The sequence below is a fragment of the Alligator sinensis genome, unplaced genomic scaffold, assembly GCF_000455745.1.
Source record: "Alligator sinensis unplaced genomic scaffold, ASM45574v1 scaffold215_1, whole genome shotgun sequence".
NCBI classification, from domain to species: Eukaryota; Metazoa; Chordata; order Crocodylia; family Alligatoridae; genus Alligator; species Alligator sinensis.
The window spans coordinates 31541-53686 of NW_005842259.1; the positions used below are offsets into that span (position 1 = coordinate 31541).

The 22146-nt window shown below is 43.8% G+C and overlaps 1 protein-coding gene across 1 annotated transcript in view; it reads left to right on the forward strand.

Moving 5' to 3' along the window:
• The window catches only part of NR2C1 (nuclear receptor subfamily 2 group C member 1), a 45194-nt gene extending 23058 nt beyond the window's left edge, over positions 1–22136 (forward strand). The window contains exons 9-13 of the mRNA XM_025208937.1: positions 1931–2070; positions 5818–5955; positions 7461–7493; positions 14165–14270; positions 16334–22136. Of these exons, the coding sequence (XP_025064722.1) occupies positions 1931–2070; positions 5818–5955; positions 7461–7493; positions 14165–14270; positions 16334–16508 (592 nt within the window). The 3' untranslated portion in view covers positions 16509–22136. The remainder of the gene's footprint in view (positions 1–1930; positions 2071–5817; positions 5956–7460; positions 7494–14164; positions 14271–16333) is intronic.
• The last annotated feature ends 10 nt before the right edge of the window (positions 22137–22146 follow it).

Below are 22146 nucleotides of genomic sequence, written 5' to 3' on the forward strand. Positions count from 1 at the left end.
TTATTTTGAGCATCATTTTTGTACTGTAACTGAAAAATGTTTTAGGAGGGGGACTTGTGTCTTAATTGACACCATATTTCATTTTCTATTTTTCATGTTAAGCAACAATAATCAAAATGCAGAAAAATTCCTGGTGGCTACTTGGTTGGGAGGAGCTGATGGTCCAGAACAAGGCCAAAGATCATTTGTTACTGAGGAAGACAGACAACATATCCAGCCTGTTTTCCCATTCAGAGCAGCACCATCTTCAGCATGTTTGCTTTTTCTGCCTTCCTGTCCTCCACCCCCACCTCTCCCCAGCAGCAATACCCCTAAATTCCATTGCGACTCTCCAGCTATGAGTTTTAAGGAGCTTGGTTTGGACTCCTTACCCAAATCAAGCCTTGCTTATTGTTTTCGTGTTGTGGGTTGGTTAATATAATATTACTGGTCCAGATTCTCTCTGGCATCAGGAGAGGTTGGAAGTAGAGCCTTCATCAAGTTGGTTACAGCTTTGCGTGCCTTGCAAGTTCCCTCTGTTGATTTAATTGAAGTCAGTTTAAAAACTCCTTAACTGATGTGTTCTAGAGAGCTACAATGCTACAGAAGCAGATATTAACTAAAGAGTGGCACTGTGTACCTTGTCTATGCCACCTGTGTTGGTACGTGGGTGGTAGGAGGGGGCTTCAGGGAAATGCAAGAGGTATAGGAGTCTCTTCCAGCCATATGACCACTGAAAGGTTATAGTCTGAAGCACAGTGGATCAAACCAGATGATTTGGCCTAGTAAGCCTATATCCAGTATAGGGTAGTTCTGCATTAAGTAATTATTCATGCATGCTTGTAAATATAAATTATAATTGTTGCAGGGGGGTAGAATTTTATTAACCTTCATGCAAAGGTTGTGTCCATCAAGTTTTTGAAACCGCAGGCTTAGCTTTAAAATATTTCAGATCGTAAGAGGGTTTTTTTTCCTTTGCCAGTATTTGTCTTTGGCCAGAATTTTGAAATGTGGGCACCTGAAACTGGCACCTCAATGCAGTACTTTTTTTTCTTTCAGATGTGCTGTGCTTTCATTAATGGCAGTTAGTTGTAGATGTTTAGCACTGCAGACAACCAGGTTACTTTTATTGAGCTGTGTGAATATAGATTTAGATACCTAATTTTAGACCTATACTTTTTTTTTTGGGCATAACAGATTTAGTTTAGGGCTTACCAGCCAAAAATGGATTTCTCTGCATAATGTATTTTCCAAATTTCAAAATGGTGACTTAACAAGGAAGGGATATGAAGAATGCCAGTAAGAAGGCCAGTGACTTGATTTCACTGTTGAATTTTTGCTATGTTTACTTTTCCTTTTAAAAAAAAAAAATTCAACCAGCTTTCAGGTGAAAAACAAAAATAAAATATAGCCTTCAACTGGTTATAGGCTGCCTGCAATATAGGAACCATTTGAACTTTTGCTACTGTATGTAAATATGTTAAAACAAATGTAAATCCTAAGTAAACTAACATGATGGAACCTGCATCCAGTGATGACTATCAGCTTGCTTACATTAGAGATGTATCTATTTTTTAATTCCCTTTTAAAAAATTATCAACTTTTACACAAATGGCTCTTAACACAAAGCTTAGAATTTCAATTCTACAGGGGTGTAGGTTGTCGAAGGGTTTTTGAACCCGAAAGCTTGCTTAATAATTGTTTTCTAACTATTTAAGTTGGTCTAATAAAAGATATCAGATTCACCCAAAGAACCTTGTCTGCGAATTTCAATTCTAGCAGTTAAAAAAATGTTTGATCTGGCTCTTGTTTTGCTGGAAGTGGTTGTACTAGATGGCTGAACTAGATGAATAATTACAATTTTTATACTGTTCTCTCAATACATGTGAAGCACTCTGTAAATGCCAGTGACAATTCCATTAACTAAAAAATATTTTGTTCCTTTAAATAGGCAAGATAACAGCATATCGTTAGTAAAAGCCTGCTGGAATGAACTTTTTACTCTTGGTCTTGCACAGTGTTCACAAGTGATGAATGTGGCAACTATATTAACTGCATTTGTTAATCACCTTCATAGTAGTTTACAGCAAGGTAAGATGCATTAAGTGTTTCAGATGCATTAAGCATTTAATTGACTACTTGTCTATGAATTTACACACCATTGCAAGTATAATATAAGGTCCATTTTAAAAAATAGTAAATTTTAGCAAACCTGCAGAAGTTAGTCACATTACTAGTTTTATTTTGTTGTGTTTCTTCCATTTCCTCCCCTTCTACCTCCAGCAAAAATGTACATAAAATAATGTTCTCCCTTGCTAAAAATAGAAACTTCAATAAGATATACACTAACCATTCTCAAGGAACTAGCCAATTGCCCATCAAGAATGACGGGGGAAAGAGGGGGTTGGGATGGAGTGCTGCCACATAATGCCCCATGCTGCTGCTGTTCTGTCTTTTCTCACTTTTGCCTTTGTTGGTAGGGGGGAGCAAGGCAGGGGGGAGCAAGGCTGCCGCTGCCACACCAGCACCCCAGTTCAGGGCTGGCCTCCTCCCACTCCCCCTCACCATTTCAGAACCAGACTGCTTTTCCCCACCGTGCCCCCTCTCCCCATCCCAGCTGGCTTTTGTTTAGTTCCGGTGCCGGCGTGGTTTGCAGGGAGCAGGGTGGGAGAGCCGAGGCCAGCTGGTCCTCCATGTCGCTTGCAGGGAGCGGAGTTTGGGAGCCGAGGCCAGCACTGCTGGCCTCAGCTCCCCCACCCTCTGTCCGGACCTCAGTGTAGCTTTGGAGTCACGGTGGCGCTCTCCCACACTTGGAGCACTCTAATTGGCTTTTTCTGTCAGCTAATCAGAGTGTGAATAAAGTGTTATGGACAGACAGACTTAGGCTTTTATAGTATTAGAATACTTGTGCTGTGAAGATTGGCCTGTGGCTTCCATTCAGTCATTAGTCTCCTTTTAAGTTATGTCTTACTGTTCCTCCAGTGCCTGTCTGTATTCTTTACCCATTGTTTCATTCTTGGTGCGCACCCATGCAATATTCGTATCTCTTTGCTAGCATTGTTTATGGAGGACATATATGCTTTTAGGTGACCTTGTACTGTGCCTCTGGGACATAAAAAGCAGCAACTGTCTGCCCCTTGGTTCCTCTTCACCTCTCCTGGCTGTGAAATAATGCAACTTAGAGTTCACATCTTGATGCACTTTCCTTGTTAATGTACTTGCTTCTGGTATATATTATTGCTGAATTAGATTAGAGTTTGTTAAATACCAATTTAGTTGCCCTTTGGCCTATTCATTTAACAGGTTCTGGTCTTTTTCACTTCACTGTGTTATATTTTTTATAGATACACTTCCCAAAGACTTGTTAACTTCAAACCTCTGGGATTCAATTACTGCCTCTCACCTAAAAATGACAGGCATGCTAGGAACCTATTTTGTTTAGGGGTGTCCCATACCATGGGTAAATTATCATTAAAAAGTATTTTAGAAGCCAAGGAAGATGTTTGCAGACATTTTTATTGGATGAGACCTGCTTTCCAGAAGTGCTGCAGGATGCACAGACTTCTCTCTTGTCCAAAGCTCCAGCTTCTGTCTGTAGTAGGACAGTTTTATGAGGGGGGGGGGAGAAACATTACTGCTTTGCAAAAGAGAAGTTGATCTTGCATAGAAGAGTTCACTAGGAAAAAAACGTCTTTCTTCATTACTTCCATTCTAACGAGGCCTTATGGCCCAATACAGATGACTTAGGATCTTGGAGGGGGCATGGAACTGCATTGGCATGCTAAGCTGAATGGGGACTGGCTGGTTCCTTGTTATGGACAGCGCTTAAATTACATTTCCAAGGTTTTGTGTGGTCACTTTCAGGATTGTTATACTTAGTTCTGACACAGATTATGAGGCTTCCTTTGATAGCAAGTGTATTCTTGCCAGCTGCCTTGGCACAGTGAACTCCAGTGTTCTCCAGCTGAGCTCTGAGATTTGTGACACTATATTCTTTGATACCAGGAGACTTGCAAGTTTGGAGGAGCTTGAATCTCCTTTTGTTGTCATCTATTGCAAAAACTCCATCATTTGTTACTGGGACCTGCAGTATTTTTTTTTTTTTTATTATTACTACACAAACCCCTGAATCTGACTGTTCCCATATTCCCTGTGCAGGGAGATAATGCAAGATTATCAGCATAGTTCTTTGTATTGGTATCCAACTCTGGGGTCTTCAGTCTCTTACTCTGTAATACCACATCATGGTCTTTATGAAGTCCGTGTATGGGGTCCATGCAGACCAGTTTGCCATGTCTTTTTTACTGCCTCTGATACAGTTCTACAACATGGTCCTTCTGAGTTGATTTGCAGGAGTTTGCTTATTCTAAGAAAGAACTTAATCAAACTGCAGACATAGCTTAACCTATAGTCTTATCACCTTCTTCCCCAAATGGAACTGTAGTCTCCTTTATGCCAAGTTTCAAGGTTTCTATAGAAAAGGTGCTGGAGTCTCAGCATATTCCAGGATGGACAAGGCAGATTGGTCAGCAGGCATCTTTCAGCGCTGCCAGTTAGTGACATTTTGATGGATTCTACTAGAAGGTATGGCAAACACCTGTGACTGTTGCCTGTACATCAAAAAAGGAAAGAATTATGCCCAGTCTGTAGGAGTAGATTTTTTTTAATACATACCTAATGCCAGGATCATTTTCATGATTTTGTGTCCTTTATCAAAATGAAACAAGACAGAACAACACCAAAAAATATGAACCAATGGTTCTTGATTGATTTCACTATAAAAACCATTTTCCAGCAAGCTTGTTCAGTTCAACATTTCTAATTGCTGACTCATTATTATGTTCTGGACTCTGATAAGCTATCTGTGTTTGTTGAAATACACCTTTGCTTTATCAGCAGAAATGTGTCCTCTACTAACAGGTATAAGCCTCCTGTTATTGAAATGTCAGATTTTATAACATTACTTTGCTAAAAAAATTATTAGTAGGACTGAATTTACTTGTGAGCTCTACTTCGCATCGCAGTCTTTAGTTGCATACTTTGCCCTGTCTTGTTCCTTATTGACATTCTACTTTAATGGATTTTTAGACATACAGAAAGTTATTAAAGTTTTATTTTGTAATTTGGGGATCATATAGTTTTAACTATGACAAGCTATTGTGATATTAAACTCTTAAATTTCTTCAGAGGATCCCCCATAATCCTGCTAATAGTAGTAATTTCATATTTCTCTAAATGTGGAAAAATTCTCCAGTTCAGATTTTGAGAATTTTGCATCTTGCCACCAGGCAAGTTGGTTGGAATTCCCTGGGGACTGAATTCCCACTTTCAAGAAAATTATTGTGTGTCCTGTCATTTAAGTGAACATTTTAGTGCCTCTGATCTGATGATTTGCCTAAGACAGGTATGGAGTAAGAATCCTTTATTCAGATTCTGGTTTGAGAATATTCATAATGCTTGTATGGGTTTGCTGCTTCTAGTAGCTCTGATAAACTGAATGAGTTTGGCACCACCCTGATTCTTAGAGAGTGCAGGTACAGCGCATTTGTGGAATTCCTTTTACTGGTAAATAAGCTTCTCCATGCACACACTTTTGATGGTTGTATCAGGCTCCAGTCCACCTCTCATTACGGGTACGTTAATAACATGAACAAACTAATCATAAAGCATAGCAATTTTCAACTGGTCTGTAATCATTTAGAGCTGTGGGTTTTTTTTTTTCTTTCAGAAGAGGCATGTGTTTCCAAATGAATGAATCAGGAATACATTTATGCAAAAAAAAGAGAAAAAATCCAAAAACAAACCTCCATTCTGCATCTATTTCTTGTATTAATCTAGATAAGTTGTCATCCGACAGAGGAAAGCTAGTGATGGAGCATATCTTTAAACTGCAGGAGTTCTGTAACAGCATGGTTAAGCTTTGCCTAGATGGATATGAATACGCTTATCTGAAAGCAATCGTCCTCTTCAGTCCTGGTATGTAATTATTTTAAATGTACTTTTGCTGTAACAGTGTCTGGAAAAACGTCTAGAGCAGCGGTTTCCAACCTAAATGAGGGTTGCGGGGGCAATCCTAGCAGCACTGCACAGAAAAGATGAGCTGCACCATGTGCTGAAAGCTCCCCTGCCCCTGGGCCGCTGCTGCCACCACCACACTCTGCTCCCAGCACTGGGGTGCGGGGAAAAAAAAGGTTGGGAACCACTGGTTTAGAGTCTGGAAAATACAGCAACAAGCAGTAAATACTCAGATGTATTTACTGTTTGTTGCTGTATTTTTCAGACTCTAGGTTGGAAGGTGATTTTTAAGTGTTTAGCTACTCTGGTTTCAAATGTAAATGTCAGTCTGTCAGTCTCTCAGTTTTAGGTCATTTACAGCAGGGATGTCGGATATGGCTCACAGGCCAGATCTGGCTACAAAGCCCTATCTTCCAGCCCACTGTGTCACCTATGGGTCTTGCACTGGACCCACATGCTTCTTTTGGTGCACACCTGACCAACCTAGCACACTGCACACCATACACAGACCCATATGCTTCACACACTGCATGGTGCTTGTGGGGCCAGGACTAGTGCATGTGCTTCATTTGGCATATAGTGCTTGGTCCAGCGCAGAGAACACAGGGCTGTTCTGGGATGTTTGTGGCACATGCACTGGACCAACCCAGTGCACTATGTGTGGGGCAGTCTATGGGGCCAGTCCAGCCCACAGAGCAGTCCCATGCCACTTATCTGACCTGTGGACCATCCCTGTGCCATTCATCCAGCCTGCTAGGTCTGATAAGTTTAACACCCCTGATTTACAGAAGTTTTTAACCATCTCCCTCACAATTGCTGTAGCACCAGTGCAGTTCAGTCATTGCCATCAATGGAAAAAGCGAAAATGTAGATTAACCCCTACTGTGTTATTATATTGTGCTGTCTGATCTGTCTGTTGGGGGGAGATGTGGCAGAAGAGAAGACTTGGGGGACAATTCAGACATCCAGGAGCTGAAATCAGATGAGCAGGTGAAATGTTGGGGTTGGACTGGTTGAGAAAGCAAACTAAGATGACAAACTTTGGTGCGGGGAAAACTGGGATGGGATTGGGGGTGGCAGACGAGCCAAAGAGCATGTTCAAAAGTAAGTCAAGCACTGAAAGGTTAGCCAATGCTAGCATTACAGTTGCTTGTACAACCTTAATTGAACTACTTTGTACATATGCATCATTATTATGTCTTTGTATTATCATAAAATGTAGGAGCCCTAAGTAGGGCCCCATTGTGCTAGGCTCTGTAAAACAGCATAATTATTGCTGCCTTTAGAAACACTTCTGAGGCAAAATGAAGAGACTACAGCTTTAATTTCTAACTGTGACAAAGTAAAAAGATGTTCTAAAAGATACAGAAAAAATATACCTGTCCCTAGTAGTTATTGTTTCTTTGTATAGAGTGAATGTGCTGTGGGGATGAATCAGGGTTCTGTAATGATTCTTGTATCTATAGGGACCCTGCCTCATCTGATTCAGAAGTTGGAAGGTAGGTAACGAGCAGGGGTAGCAGGCCAAAAGTGTTTTAGTTACCTTCAGCCTCTGCCTTTACATTTTTCATGACAGTATCAAACCAGAGTCCCACCTCATGAGTCACATACCTAATTACAGATGTTTCTCGGGTAACAGATGGAAATTATGGGGAACACACAATTTCCTCACAACCAGCCTTCTGTATAGACCACAATATGAGCACTCTGCCTCTTCATATTTCCTTAGTCTGCCACATATGAAACAGTGAATGAACCTCTTCTTTCTCTTTAGTCTTAAGCTAGTTATAAGTAGCTGAATTATTAGAGTCAAATTTAGTGGAAGTTTTATGTTCTACTTTTCATTATTAATCTATATTATGTCACTTTTGGCCTTGCATATAATGGTAGATCTATCTAAAACATGGGTGCTCAGTGTCCAACCCATGGGCCATGCCTGCAAAGCCATGGCATGTGGCCTGCAGGGCTCCCCACAGGTCATAAATTTGGGAGCAAGGATGCAGTGGCAATACCACCACCCTCCCCAACCCCCTTTCAAATTCTAATCCCCCTCTCCACCAAGTGCTGCAGGACAGGGTCCGAGCCAAGCCATTCCCCCTTCCTCTATGCTGGGGTGGGTTGTGGCCTGGCCACCCCCTATTCTCCCCTCTCTACAGAGCCAGGTTGGGCCCAGGCCACACCCCCTTTCCACTCCACCAGTGAGTCTGGGCCACACCCCCTGTCCTCTCCCCCTTCCTCCCTGTGTGGCCAGATGGGGTCCTGCCTTGCCCACCCTGGGCACCAGATTGGGACCACCAGCTGGATCTGGCCCGCGGACAGACCGGGCACTGCCCAACCAGCTCACCAGGCAAACAGGTTGGGCACCACTGGTCTAAAAGAAGGACACTTATGGGCTGTTTGTTTTGCCCCACAAAGTTCTCTGCTTCAGGGAAGTATGAACAGGTCCCAATAGGCAGCTCCAGAAAATGTTGCCATCAGTGATTTTTATAGGGCAAGAACCTGAGAGATCTTTACCTAATGTCTTCCCAGGTGAGGTAATATGCCAATAAAGGTTGCCTTAGTGTTGAGGCCTGTGCCAGAATCTTGGGCTCGTGAAGGAGGTAAGCCCCATTTAAAGAGAATGACCAGACTTGCATGAGCATTATAAAAAGCTGCACTGAGAAATAAAAGAGGGATCTCTTTTGCTCATGACATAGTTTGTCATGTGCAAAAGTTTTCAGTGGTGCAATTGGATACAACAGGGGTGCCAAAGATATGGCCCACGGGATGGATCCAGCCTGCGGAGTGCCATCATCTGGTCCCCAGTGCTGCCTCTGGGTCTCAGAGTTGACCCACATACAGCAAATGGCACATGTCAGACTGGCCCTGCACACAGTGCTCACTCTGGCCAGCCTAGGACCCATGCTGCATGTAGTGCCCAACCTGGGCAGGCCAGGACGGGGGCTGTGTGGAGCGCAGGTCCTGAACCAGCTGGAGTGGACACTGCTGCGCATGTCCGAGATGGGCCCTGCTCAGGCATTGCATGCAGCACAGTCTATGTGTGGGGACTGCCTGTGCTAGGTCCAGCATAGGGGAGGGTCCATGGGCCTGGCCCAGGCCATGGACCAGCCCTGTGCAACTCATCTGGCTCACAAGGCCAGATGTGATTGACATCCCTGGGGAACACGGTTCCTGTCAGTTCCAGACTTGACGCTGTAAGTTTCTCGAAACTGAGAAAAGTGGTTTCTTTCCCATTCTGCTACAGCTCCCCTTCAAGGGAAACTTTGGTTTCAGGCACAGGAAGACTTTTGGAGCTTTGGTTGTCAGTGTAGACATTGCCAAAATTTAAGTTTTATCTAGCCTTTTTTTCTCTACCTGTACTTGGTTGCTTGGGCTATTGGTCCTGTGGCTTTACTCCCTACTTACACAGGCAGGAGAGAAGACCCGGAATGATTCCTCTACTCTGGACTCTTGTTGGTGTTTTCAGTTGTGACAGGCCATTTATTAAGGTAGCTAAGTCCTGTAGCTCATAAATGGGGTGACTCTCTGCTATTCAAAGCCTGGTTATCTTGCCTACCTCTGCTTCTAGATGTTTGGGGTGGGGTTAGCACCCCCCCCATGAAAAGCTATAGGGATAAAAGGACATATTGGAAATAAGAGTCATTCAGGTAGTGCCAGAATCTTACAATAGTGGGAGGAAAGGACTTCACTTTGTTCTTGATCTCTTAAGTTGAATTTTGCCTTTGTTCTGTTCTTAACCCTTAAGACTGGTTTGGTTTTTTAACCTGTTAATTTTCTTACCTCCACATTTCCAAAAGTGCAAGCAGTGCCAGTACCTGATATGCAGCAGCCATTAGTTAGATGAGGTAATAGCCTGAAAGCCAACAGCTGTTGACTCAGAGGAGTTCAGTTTACAGTGGGGGAATAGATCATGCCATGCAGCAGATTTGATGCTTTTTCAGATTTCTGGTCTCTCCTTAAATAGTCCATTTGCCTATCCTTATTTGGCTCAGCTTTCTCCAGCGGAGGAACCAAATGATGTAAGCATACCCCAAATCCCTTGATCCAGCAGTGTGAGTGCTAGGGTTTACGATAGGATGTTTTCTCCTGTATGAAGAGATCAAGCCCTGTTCTATTGGAGGCTAGAAAACATTTTACTAGGAAGTTTTACCACTTAATGGAACAGAGGTTTTTTAAGTTTCTTAAAGTTTAAATGCTTTTTTTCCAGTTACTTGTGTTGTCAGATGTATCTCTGGAAAAGCTCTTCTGCATGGAAAAAACTGAATCCATCATGTATTAGCTGAGGCTTCTGTGTCTTAATATTTTGAAGCTTGTTTACCTACTGACGTGTTCTGTTCAGTGGCAATGTATATGTGTCTCATGCAAAGTGTATCAGAGGGCTTGGAAACATTTAAGAATTTCCTGAAAGCTTTTCTTGATATTTTGAATGCTACAGCAAGGGCTTTGGCCAGAGTTGTCAAGTTCAGGTGTGTCGAGCCCCAGCAGATGCAAATGAATTCATTTAATTCCTTTACAAGTAGCTCATAGAGTTCAAAATAATGCATTAGTGTGCTCAGAAATAACTGCTCCTACACAACTACACTGACATACTTCACTTTCAGGCCATGCTCATACAGTTTCTGAAGTTAAGGAATTACTAAACAGAACAGGATATTTAAGTCATTAGTCTGTGATGTGTTGGGTTTGAAAGAATTGCATATACCACCTTGTTGCTTAAAAAAGTTCTGTGGCTATATGGTAGACCAGTTGTAAGGTTATGCAGGCAATATATTTGGAGAATGAGAATTGCTATTGATGACTTTTTTTCTGATATGATTCAGCTGGTTATTTATGACCCCATTCCTTCAGGTCATCTACTTTATAGAATCATGGAAAGTAAGAGTTGGAAGGGACCTCAGGAAGTCATCTAGTCCAAACCCCTGCCCAGAGCAGGACCAGCCCCAACTAGATCATCCTAGCCAATGTTTTGTCTAGCCAGACTTGAAAACCTCCAAGGATGCAGATTCCACAACCTCTCTGGGTAACCTGTTCCAGTGCTTTACTACCTTCCAGTGAGAAAATTCTTCCTAATATCTAACCTAAACTTCCCTTGCTGCAACTTGAGACTGTTGCTTCTTGTCCTGTCGTTGTGTGCTACCACTGAGAACCGGCTAGCTGCATCCTCTTTTTCAAACCCCACTTCAGGCTGCTATTAAGTCTTCTCTTCTCTCTCCCCCCCCCCCCCCCCAATCTTCTCTCCCTAGATTAAATAAGCCCAGTCTTTCCTCATAAGTCATGTCCCCCAGCCTCCTCACCATTTTTGTTGTCCTCCGCTGGACTTTCTCCAATATCTCCACATGCCCACATGTAGTGAAGGGCCTAGAACTGAACATAGTACTCCAGATGTGGCCTCACCAATTCTGAATAGAAGGGAATAATCACTTCCCTTGACATGCTGGGAACCCTCCTACCAATGCAGCCCAGTATGCCGTTAGCCTTCTTGGCAGCTACCCCAGCCAGTCAGCCCACAGCTTGTACTGGTGCATGGGATTGTTCCATCCTAAGCGCAAGGACTTTGCACTTGTCCTTGTTGACAAGGTTCCCTCTAAGCTGTGCGCATGTGCAGCAGCACACAAGAAAAAGTCTTGCCACGCACTGTTTAATGCTGCGCACCCACCCCAACCCGGCTACAGGCTGCTGGAGAAGTGTGGAGGGGCAGGCACACTGAGATACCCATGCACTCCCAATCAGGATCGCTGGCTTGAAGGTGCCTGATCTTTTGGGGGGGAGTTAGGGGTGATAGTTATGGGTTTCTGATAGTCCCGGTGGGGAGCTGTGAACCCTCTTGGCAGGGTTTGGTCTGGGGGACTGCCTGGCTGCTCCAGATGGAGCAAGACAGGAGCCCAGGCAGCCTGTGCTGAGCAGAATGTGATGGTGGAGGCACAGCCACGTGCAGCTGGTCCCGAGGAGGTAGGAGGCAGCTCTCCAGGGACAGAGTTGTGTTTTAAAAGGCTCACATGAGCACAGCCTCAGAAGTGTGCCGAGCCCACTGGCTGACCTGCCAGGTCCTGTAACATTCATCATTGGCTCCAGGCTCTCTCTGGGAGGGACGGGGAGGGGAAAGGGTGGATCTTTGCAGCCGCTTTCTCTCCAGTGCTGTGCTAGAAAGAGAGAAACCTGCCTGAGCATGGGCAGAAGCCATACAAAAGGTTCCCCGGCTTCCCAGGCTGCTGCATATTTTCTTCCTCCTCCCTGTGCCTGATCCTGGGAGCTCAGGAAAGCAGCTGCAAGATGACTGAAAGGCAGCAGTGGTGCATGCAGCAAGGCTCCTGAGCTGTAAATTCCATCCCTTAGGAGGAGAAGTCCAGTAGCCGGCTTCCTAGACAGCCTTTCTTCCAGGACGTGCCTACCACTGGGACCTCCAACAAACACAACAGGCATCAGTGTTCCCTCTAAGCAGCTCACAGACGAAAGCAGCATGCTCACGGACCACCAGACCATAGAGGGAACATTGCTTGTTGAACCTCATGAGATTCCTTTTGGCCCAATCCTCTAATTTGCCGAGGCTACTCTGAATCCTAGGCCTCCCTTCCAGCATATCTACTACTCCCCCCAGCTCGGTGTCATCTGCAAACATGCTGAGGCCATCTTCCATCTCTATGCCATCTTCCAGGTCATTGATGAAGACATTGAACAAAACTGACCCCTGGGGCACTCCACTTGATACTGGCTGCCAACTAGACAGAGAGCCATTGATTACTAATCTCTGAGCCCGATGCTCCAGCCAGTTTTCTATCCACCTTACAGTGCATTCATCCAGCCCATACTTCCTTAGCTTGCCTGCAAGAATGCTGTGGGAGACAATATCAAAAACCTTGCTAAAATCAAGGTGTACACCACATCTACTGGCTTCCCTGCATCTACAGATCCAGTCATCCTTGTCATAGGAGGCAATCAGGTTGGTTAGGCATGAATTGACCCTGGTGAATACATGCTGACTGGTCCTAAACACCTTGTTCTCCTCTAAGTGCTTAGAAGTGTATTCCTTGAGGATCTGCTCCATGATTTTTTCCAGGGACTGAGGTGAGGCTAACTGGTCTGTAGTTCCCTGGATCCTCCTTCCCCTCCTTCCCTTTCTTAAATATGGGCACTATGTTTTCCCTTTTCCAAACATCTTGGACCTCTCCTGATTGCCATGAGTTTTCAAAGATGATGACCAATGGCTCTGCAATCACATCAGCCAACTCCCTCAGCACCCTCAGGTGCATCCCATCCAGTCCCGTGGACTTGTACATGTCCAGCTTTTCCAAGTAGTCCCTAACCTGTCCTTTCAGCACTGAGGGCTGCTCCCCCTCCTCCCCAAACTGTGCTGCCTGGTGCAGTAGTCTGGGAGCTGATCTTGCCTGTGAAGACTGAGGCAAAAAAGGCATTGAGCACTTCAGCCTTTTTTCTGCATCCTCTGTCACAAGGTTGCCTCCCCCATTCTCCCAATTATGATTTTTTCTCAATTAGAAACACGCATGATACCATGTGGGGATTATGACTAGAGGTACAATGTTCAAAGATACCAAAATCACATTTTCAAAAGAGATTTAGGCATTTAAGAACTTAAGGAGTCTTTGTTTCTAATAACACTTATATTCTGAAGTACCTAAGTTATACCTGGAATTGTAATTTATGCGCTTTCAAAAAATTTAGATCAGAATACTGATAAAGAAGTATCTGCTTTATATCATCAGCCAGAGTTACCCCACAGCTTTTTCAGCTTTTAAAATTATGTTTATTATAACCCTTTCACTTTTGACTTGGAATGCTTTAGCACTCAGCCTTCTAATGCACTGTCAGCCTGTCAGAATCAAGGCATAATCCAGTGCAACACAGAGACAGGAGACCTGATCAACTGTGGATGAGGGTGGCATAAACACTGTAGGTGTTGCATTTGCTGGAACTTTTGGGGCTGTCTGGTATATTTATCTGAGCACCTTGAATAAAATATACCAACTTCATCTGAAAAAAAGAAACCAAATAAGGGGAGAGGTCCAGCAATAGAATTTGGGGGGCGGGGGAAGATAAAAAGCAGAAGTTGCTAAAGAATCAATAGAGGATATTTGCCTCAGATAGTTTGAGTGGGTTTTGTAGGTATTTTTGCATCTTGCCCAGAGCAGGTATAACAAGGTAGACTGTTTTTCAGATCATCCAGGTCTAGAAAATGTAATACAGATTGAGAAGTTTCAAGAAAAGGCTTACATGGAGTTTCAGGATTATGTAACAAAAGCATATCCAGATGATACTTACAGGTATGTAAATTTGTGTAATCATCTGCTTGATTTATCCTTTTTGTTTTTGTTCTTCATAGCATCAATGACCCTGATTTGTAAAGTACTTCAGTTTTAAGGAATCAGGGGGTAGTTAGATATCCAAAGACAGGCAGAAGGCAGGCCAGGGTCGCACTTTAGGCCCCTGGTACATGTTACATTTAACTTGTTAATTGTGTCTTCAATAGTAACTCTGGCTGCACATTGATTCAGTTAATGGTGTGATAAAACAGGGAATAAGCCATGAAGTTATTACACAAAATCTATGTAAGATCTTTGTGGCTGGTTCCCATCATACCTTAAATTGAATGTGTAGCCAGGCTGATCAGCTGATTGGGGCTCCCAGCTTGGGGAACATATCAGAGTAAAGAACTCTGGTGCACTCTCAATGCTAGGAGTGAGGATTGCTGCTCTCAGCCTCAAGGACATAACAGAGCCCTTGGCTCCAGTGCACCCCAAAAACAGAGTAGCAGTCATATGATGGGCACTCAGCTTTAGAGGTGCATTGGAGCCTTGACTCTGCTCTTGAGGCTGGGAGTGTCAGTCAGCTGACTGGCTTGCTACTTGATGGTGTAAGAGGAGCCCAGGATCATGAATCTGCTCCCTCTGCACCAGTATTATGGCACAATTGGGATCTGATCTCCAGCCCTGCAACTGGTCCTCCTGCCATACACATGTAGCATGACAGGAGGCACAGTTGTTGCGATCATAGATCAGATCCCATTGGCTAGGGACAGACATTACACATTAATTGGTTTAAGTGATCAGAAACTGGTTTAAATCTGTAACAGAACAGATGTTCAGTGCACATAGACCAGTTTGGCTGAAACCGGTTTGATATAAACCTGGTTGAATGTAGTACCAGATTTAACTGATTTGGCTCAAACCAGTTCATGCAATGTCTGTCCCAGACCCCTTGCTGGTTTAAGATAAAGTAGAGTCTCCCGGCATCCCCACATGCTCTCTGTGCTGGGCAGGGCTCTTTGCTCAAGGGCAGGGCTGGCCCCTCCCCTCTGCTCCCTGGCTGCAGCTCCCCCCACTCCTCCACAGTCCTTGTTGAGGAATTTCCCCCTTCCCCTCTGCCTTGCTGAGAGGTGTCTGTGTATTAGCTAGCAGACCATATGTTGGTTACATCTGTGCTGAATCAACAGGCAGAATCAACAAGTAGCTGGTAATGTCCCTCTGTTTTCTTAACTGGGTGATAAACACTGTTATCAATTCTCTGCTGAGCTAATGGAGCTCCTCAGCCATGCTGTGGAAGAAAGGGAGGGCTGCTCTAGCACCCCCTGGCTTCTAGCCTGAGCCACTGCAGGCATGTGCCTGCATTTCTGGGATGTCTGTCTGGTTACAAACCTGATTTACCCTAGCCAGGTTAGACTAACCTGCAGAAATTGAATCAGTTCAGGCTCAGGCTTTTTGAATGACTGTCCCTAGCCATTGTGCCTTTAAGTGAAGGCCAAGGGCCTAACTGGTTCAGAGGGGCATGAGCTTTTATAGGCAGCAACCTACGAAACAACCCTTGTCAGATGCTAGGAATGGAAGAATCAGTTCAATGCACATTGACAAACCTTAATTTTTCCCTTACATGCTGCATGTATGTTACTTACTTCCACAAATTTAGAAAAGTCTTGATGCATTTTCAATGTTAAAAGTGTTTATTTGTTGAAGTTTAAAACTGAACTGTAATTACTGGACTATTTGTAGGCTGGGTTCCCCTCTAGTTTACTTTTGTGTGCTACAGACCCTAACGTGCAATCTATATATGGTGAAATGCCTAATACCTTTGGACTGTCACAGTGCAATATGATCAGAGTTGAAGTGATCACACTGATATGAGCACAGTGAAATAAAACTGTATCTTCCATGTTTCCACAAGCTAATATTTTATCTCCCTGAAACTGACCTTTTTATTGAACTTTTACCAACAGCATAACCCAGCAAGTTTTGTTTCCTTTCTTGCTGATAACACAACAAGCTAACATCAAAATGAAGCCCCTCTGCCTGTACAACTTGTGTAACCTTCTTCTGCCAAACATGTTTTTCAGGCTGTCTAGACTTCTTCTCAGACTGCCTGCACTGAGATTGATGAGTGCTGCCATCACAGAAGAATTGTTCTTTGCAGGATTAATTGGAAATGTTCAAATTGACAGCATCATCCCATATATTCTTAGAATGGAGACAGCAGACTACAACTCTCAAATAATTGGTCATGCTGTATAAAAGTGGAAACCAAGGATTGTATACCATGGCAGTCACAGGATATGCATACTCTGTCTCCAAGAGATGGCAAGAAGCCTTCCCATGCAACTTTAAAAGAAGGCTAAAATTTTTCCTTTTCAGCCCACTTGGGAAATGCAGTGGAGTGTCTTAAGGAATGTAGGACGGCTTCCTTTATGCATCTGGTTTTCAAGGACCTGTAAATTACTTAGCATCTAAAGAAAATCAAGAATTGCTCATCCTATTTTTGTAGATAGAGGAACCCAACATATTTGTTTATGAATTCCAAAACAAACAGAAAACTCCAGCCCCCTGAAGAAGAAACACAAAGCCTTGACTGAACTGAAATGTCACAACCTAGTCCAATGTTTTAAGTTAAATAAATGAACCTTCTTGGAATTTTGTTTTCAGTGTTTTGCTACTAGTCCATTCTCACTGACTGAATGAAACAGGCTGGTCAGAAATCTTGAAAAGGCCAAAGTATTTCTGTTGAAATGAATCCTTTTTAATAAAATTCTCTTTTTTAGCAACTTCGGGAAAAGCTGTTCTTGTTGAATGAAACTGTTGATATCATTAAAAGTACAGGGAAATCATAGAAAGCTCTCTGCTTTTTTAAACATTCTGTTTATACCTCGATACAGTTGGTTAAAGTGCACCTCCATTGCCAGCAATGAGATCCATATTGATGACTAGCGGTTTTCTGGATATCAGGGGGCTAATGCATTCTAATGTTGTATAGTGGTACGTAGCAGCTGGTTGTCTTATACTGTGGAAAACTAATGTAAGAATAAACTCTGTCCACGAGGTAGTTTATGATGTCAATTTCCAGTTGTGTTTTTCTAACTGAACACATTCACTACTGTTTGAGCGTAGTGCACAGACTGGCAGGCCATCACACTGCTGTTCATCCTGATCTGAAGCTTGGGTCCCAGAAATGCAGGTTTTGGTCTCTTCACTGTTTGCCTCTCCTAAGGTTTGCATAAATCCATAGGCAGATCCAGGATTTTGAAAAGGGAATCGTAACCAGTATAGCAGGGGTGACTGCATCTCCTACTTCCAGACCACCGCACAAGAGCAACAGCCAGGGACATTTTTTAAGTCCCCAAATTGTGTATCTCCACCCTACCATGCCCTACTCTCAGCAGCATCCCCCTTCCCTTTCATGCTCAGCAGCACCTCACCTCCCCTTCCATTCCCTCCACCCCACGCTTAGGCCTGTGGCTGTGCGAAGCGGGGTGCTACCTGCTGCTACAGCTATCCCAGCTGTTCCCGCCCTGCGTTAGCAGGGCTGCAGGAAAGCAGCTGCATGGCCTCAGACAGGGGAGTGGTGAGTGCATTCTTGCTCCATGCCCCAGCTGCCAGGCTGGCAGGGAACACCTGGGGGCCTCTGGAGATCCACCTGCCCCCAACTCGGCTGGGAACAACCTCAGTGGGAATAGGGAGAGGGGGGATGGGAAGGAAAGGGAGGTGACACTGAGCACAGGAAGAGAGGGGTGCTGGAAGGGAGAAAGATCCTTTCCTGCTTCAGGGACTTAAAGAATCCCTGGCTGCTGCTCCTGCAGTGTGGTTTGAAATTGGAGAGGGGGCGGATTGTTAGATGGCACCATGGCGTCCCCTCTAGATCTACCTCTGAATAAATAATTTCCAGTTCTTAGAATACAGATTCATGCTTCTGAAAAGGAGCTTTCAGACAATTGATTTGTTTAGTAAGATGGATAGTCCTAAACTGTTGAAACAGATCCAGGAATATAGGGATTGTTTAATTCTTGCATCAATGTTGTTCATTTATCTGCAGTTATTTTAACTTCTAGAAATCTGCAAGTTAAGATTGGAGGTTAGGTTTTAAATCTACTGCTGCTCAGATAAACGGACCACCTTCCAACTCAAGCCCTCTGCTTTTCTAAAAACCTGTTGACCAAAAATGACCAGATAATCTCTCGTTACTGCCAGTCTGATTTGTTTTCAGTTCCATTCTAGGGAATAGTTTTTCTGAGCCACTCTGATGTTGGAGAAAGACTAGCCATTTTCATTCTTGAATTGTACTGTCCGATAGCATCACTGCACCAATTACCAAAAATTAAAACGTGGAAAGTTGCTTTTCCATGAACGCTTAGAGGCATTTTTCTTAAAGTCTAGCTGGATAAGACTTTTCCCCCACCCTTCTTCTCTCCCAGTACATTAATTTATTTTCAGTGTTGAGTCTTCACAAATCTGACTGGCTTGTAGCCAGTCTAGATTTACCAAACTCTAGTGTTTGATTAGCCAATAAAGATGGCTCTTTTGCCAGTTGAGGGGTAGGATTATTTTGAACAGCTTTATAATTTTTGATTTACAGAGCAAGAAAAATGATTTTTAGTAAAAAAAAATAAATAAATATTTGAATGGAAAAATTAATAGTTTTATACATTTCAGAATCCCATCAATTAAAGGTGGGAGCACTGTTCTAAATAATGAACTGAATAGTTAAAAAAAAAACAAAAAACTTTTTCTTAAAAATGTATATTGGACATATCTACGTATAACTAGTCAGTGTATTTTTACTGAGGGTATTTACTCGTACAGCTTGTAGTTACATTTTCAGCTATTTCAGAAGAATTTTATTGCACTGTCAACTGCAACAACAAACCTGTCCTGTCACTACACTTGTTCTGTCTTTGATCTTGAGTGTCAGTGGAAGTCATTAGCTTGGTCATTTTGTTCCATTTATACAACTTAACTGGTAGTTCAGTTTTAATGTAAGCATTGGAATGTCACAGTAATTGTCTTGTTGTTGTATAAAAGCTACTGTAAATGTCCTGAAACTTGTCTAAGATTGTAAATTCTATTTTGGCTGTATTTTTTAAAATAAATTGTAACTTTTTATTATAGACTACATAACCCATCAGTTTGTTAGTTTTTAATGAAAACGGACATTGATCAGAGCAGTGCATTCAATTGTAGAGGGGCTGTCCAATGACATTCACACTCTTATTAGGTGGTGTAATATTGTCATTTACAATACTAGTATTTTAACTGTTGCTGGTATCTCACCGTTACCCCTCAGTTTCATAACCTTTCTTTTCTAATTAACCTTTGGCTTCTGTGGTTCCTATCTTTTAGCTGCTGAGTTTGGGTACATAATAGATTTGCTGCTTTATAATAAAACTTTTTGACTTAGCAGAATAAGATGGCTAATGCATTGATGGCTAGTACACTACTTGCAGTGAATTCTAATAATGGATTTTCAGGTCACGTGTTCTGTTGATGTATGTTTTAAAGGATATTTATTCAGTGCTTCTAGAGCTAAAAGAGTAAGGATTGGTCTTAGTTTGGGTAGGAAATACAAATGCAATTTTCAGCAGTTTTGATTCTGGTCTTGGTTTATGTTGATTTTAAGCGTGATTGAAGAAATTACTGATCTACTCTGGGCTCCGTGTTTAATGTTATAGAGTCCCTAGGATCCTTCTCCACCCAGAATTGCTGGTAGGCTTCGTACTGGTAGCCTAAACACTTTAAACATTATTTTTAGTTCTTTTCAATCAAAGGACGGGTTTCTGAATGTAAGCTAATTCAGTGTCTGCCTGAGACTGCAGAAAACCCATCTGTTTCAAGAAGCTCTTAAGCCTGAAATACATGTCCCAATATAAATACCTGTATGACCTATTTGCTGCCTGCTTTCATGGCAGATGCATCCAGTCAGTGTTGAGTGCAGTGAGAGATCTGGGTGACTGGTTGCAAGAGCAGGGAATGGAGAGTTGGACCACTGCCAGCCAAACCAAACCCCTGGCTGCCTGCTAGCTGCCAAAGCCGAGTTCTTCTCAACCCTACCACAGAGTCCTGTTCTCCAGCTACCTCACCAGCTGCAGTGCTTCCTCTCTCTCTGCCCTGCTTCTCAATCCATGTTCCTTCCCACAGTCCTCCAACACATGCGACATTAAATGGAGGGCTGAAGAAGAGAGGTTTTGACAGGAGTGCTTCCCTGGTGAATCACAGAAAACAGTTGGAGCACAGCTCCCCTCCAGCTTTGGCACCTTTCTGCCACAGCAAAAACACTACTTCTTCCACCATTGTTTGCTACCACATGCATCCTCCATACTTGTCCCCTGTTCTTTCCTACTCGCCCCCTGTACTTCTAGCATATTTTTAACTCGCCATCTATCCTTTTTAACTCATCCCTTCCTCGTCCTGCCCCTTGTTTAATTTCTCTCATATATAAGTGTCACATGAAAACATTGATACCTTTCCCTTCTACTAAACACTCGCATGTAAGGCCCTCCTAACCTCATATGTATTTAGCTACAACTGGTACGTTTGACAGCTGGCATTTTGCTCAACAAGCAGGCATGGGCAACCTTGACCCATGCTCTGCTCCACCGGCTGCAAAGCTGAGCTACCAAGCATCAAAGGCTGCACATGTCTTGTAAGCTCACTATTACTTGTCCTTCCTTATGTGGACGTAAGGAACAATCGATTGCCACCCTTTTACGACAGGCTTTTCTAGTTGAAGACTCTGCTAGACTGAGAAAAGTGGGGAGAAGGAATAAACACAGAGCCAACTGCAAGTGCAATCAGAAAAAAAAATTGCAAGGATCAGCTCAGCTTGGCAACCAGATGTGCACAAAGTGCCTACAAATCCTCATGGCAAAATCCAAACACCATGAATAAGTCTTGGTTTTGTTCTCTGTGTTTTTCTTGTAGCTATCAGACTTGGCAATGCCATGTTGCTGGCGCTGTCCCCCAAAGGGAAACCATGTCGTGGCAAGATGGAAAATGAGATCTACTTGGTGGGACTCCCACTAGTCTTCCTACAATGGAAGTAGCAAGATGCCAAGATGTTTGTCCCAGCAGGATACCTCTCCTTTAAGTTTTGAAGGTCCCCTCTCAGCCAGGCACGGCAGCGTCGTGCCACTGGTTTTCACACTAAACGTGGTTCGGAAAGGGGGTGCTGGCACGTCTCTGCTGCGGCCTGAGGCTCAGGAGCGTTTTTCTCCCACCAACGTTTTTTCTTTTTTTGTTGGGTGAAGCTGCGTTTGTACTTGTTGCTTTGCTCTGAGGTATCTAGCAAGGCGCTCCTCCGCTGGGGGCCACAGGATGAATTCAAGGGTGTTTTGCACCAGCGCTGCATGAGTCTATTGGGGGGAAGGGAGCGGGGGTCCATCCCATGACGTAATGACGTCCGAAGTGGTGGTGCTGGTCAGTTACGGGCGAGGGGGCGTGGGCTTTACCTCAGGAAGGCAAGTGCCGGTGCCTCACTAGTACAGTTGAAACCCCCGCTGGACTGCTGCGCAAATGGGATTCGGCATTTACTAGAGAGTGCAACAAATGCCTCCCCGTTCATCTCCCGGGGCCTCCACAGGCTCCTGGAGGTGCGGACCTTGGCGTGCTGGAGGCTGGCAGCCCGCACTGAGCAGCACCGCCGGGGCGGAGCTTCCCAGGGGCCCCGCCCCCTCGGCTTCACCTCCTCCTCCTCCTCCCCCCAACGGTGCGGCCGGGCGGGAAGATGGACAGCGGCTTGCCCCAATCAATGAGCAAGCCTGCGGACTTCCTCCCAATCAACTGCCCGGCGGGGTGGGCCCCGCCCAGTCCCTGGGGAGTTGCAGCTCTCCAAGACAATAAGACGTCGAGGACGTATTCGAACCCTGCGTAGTGGCTGAGGCGGTGG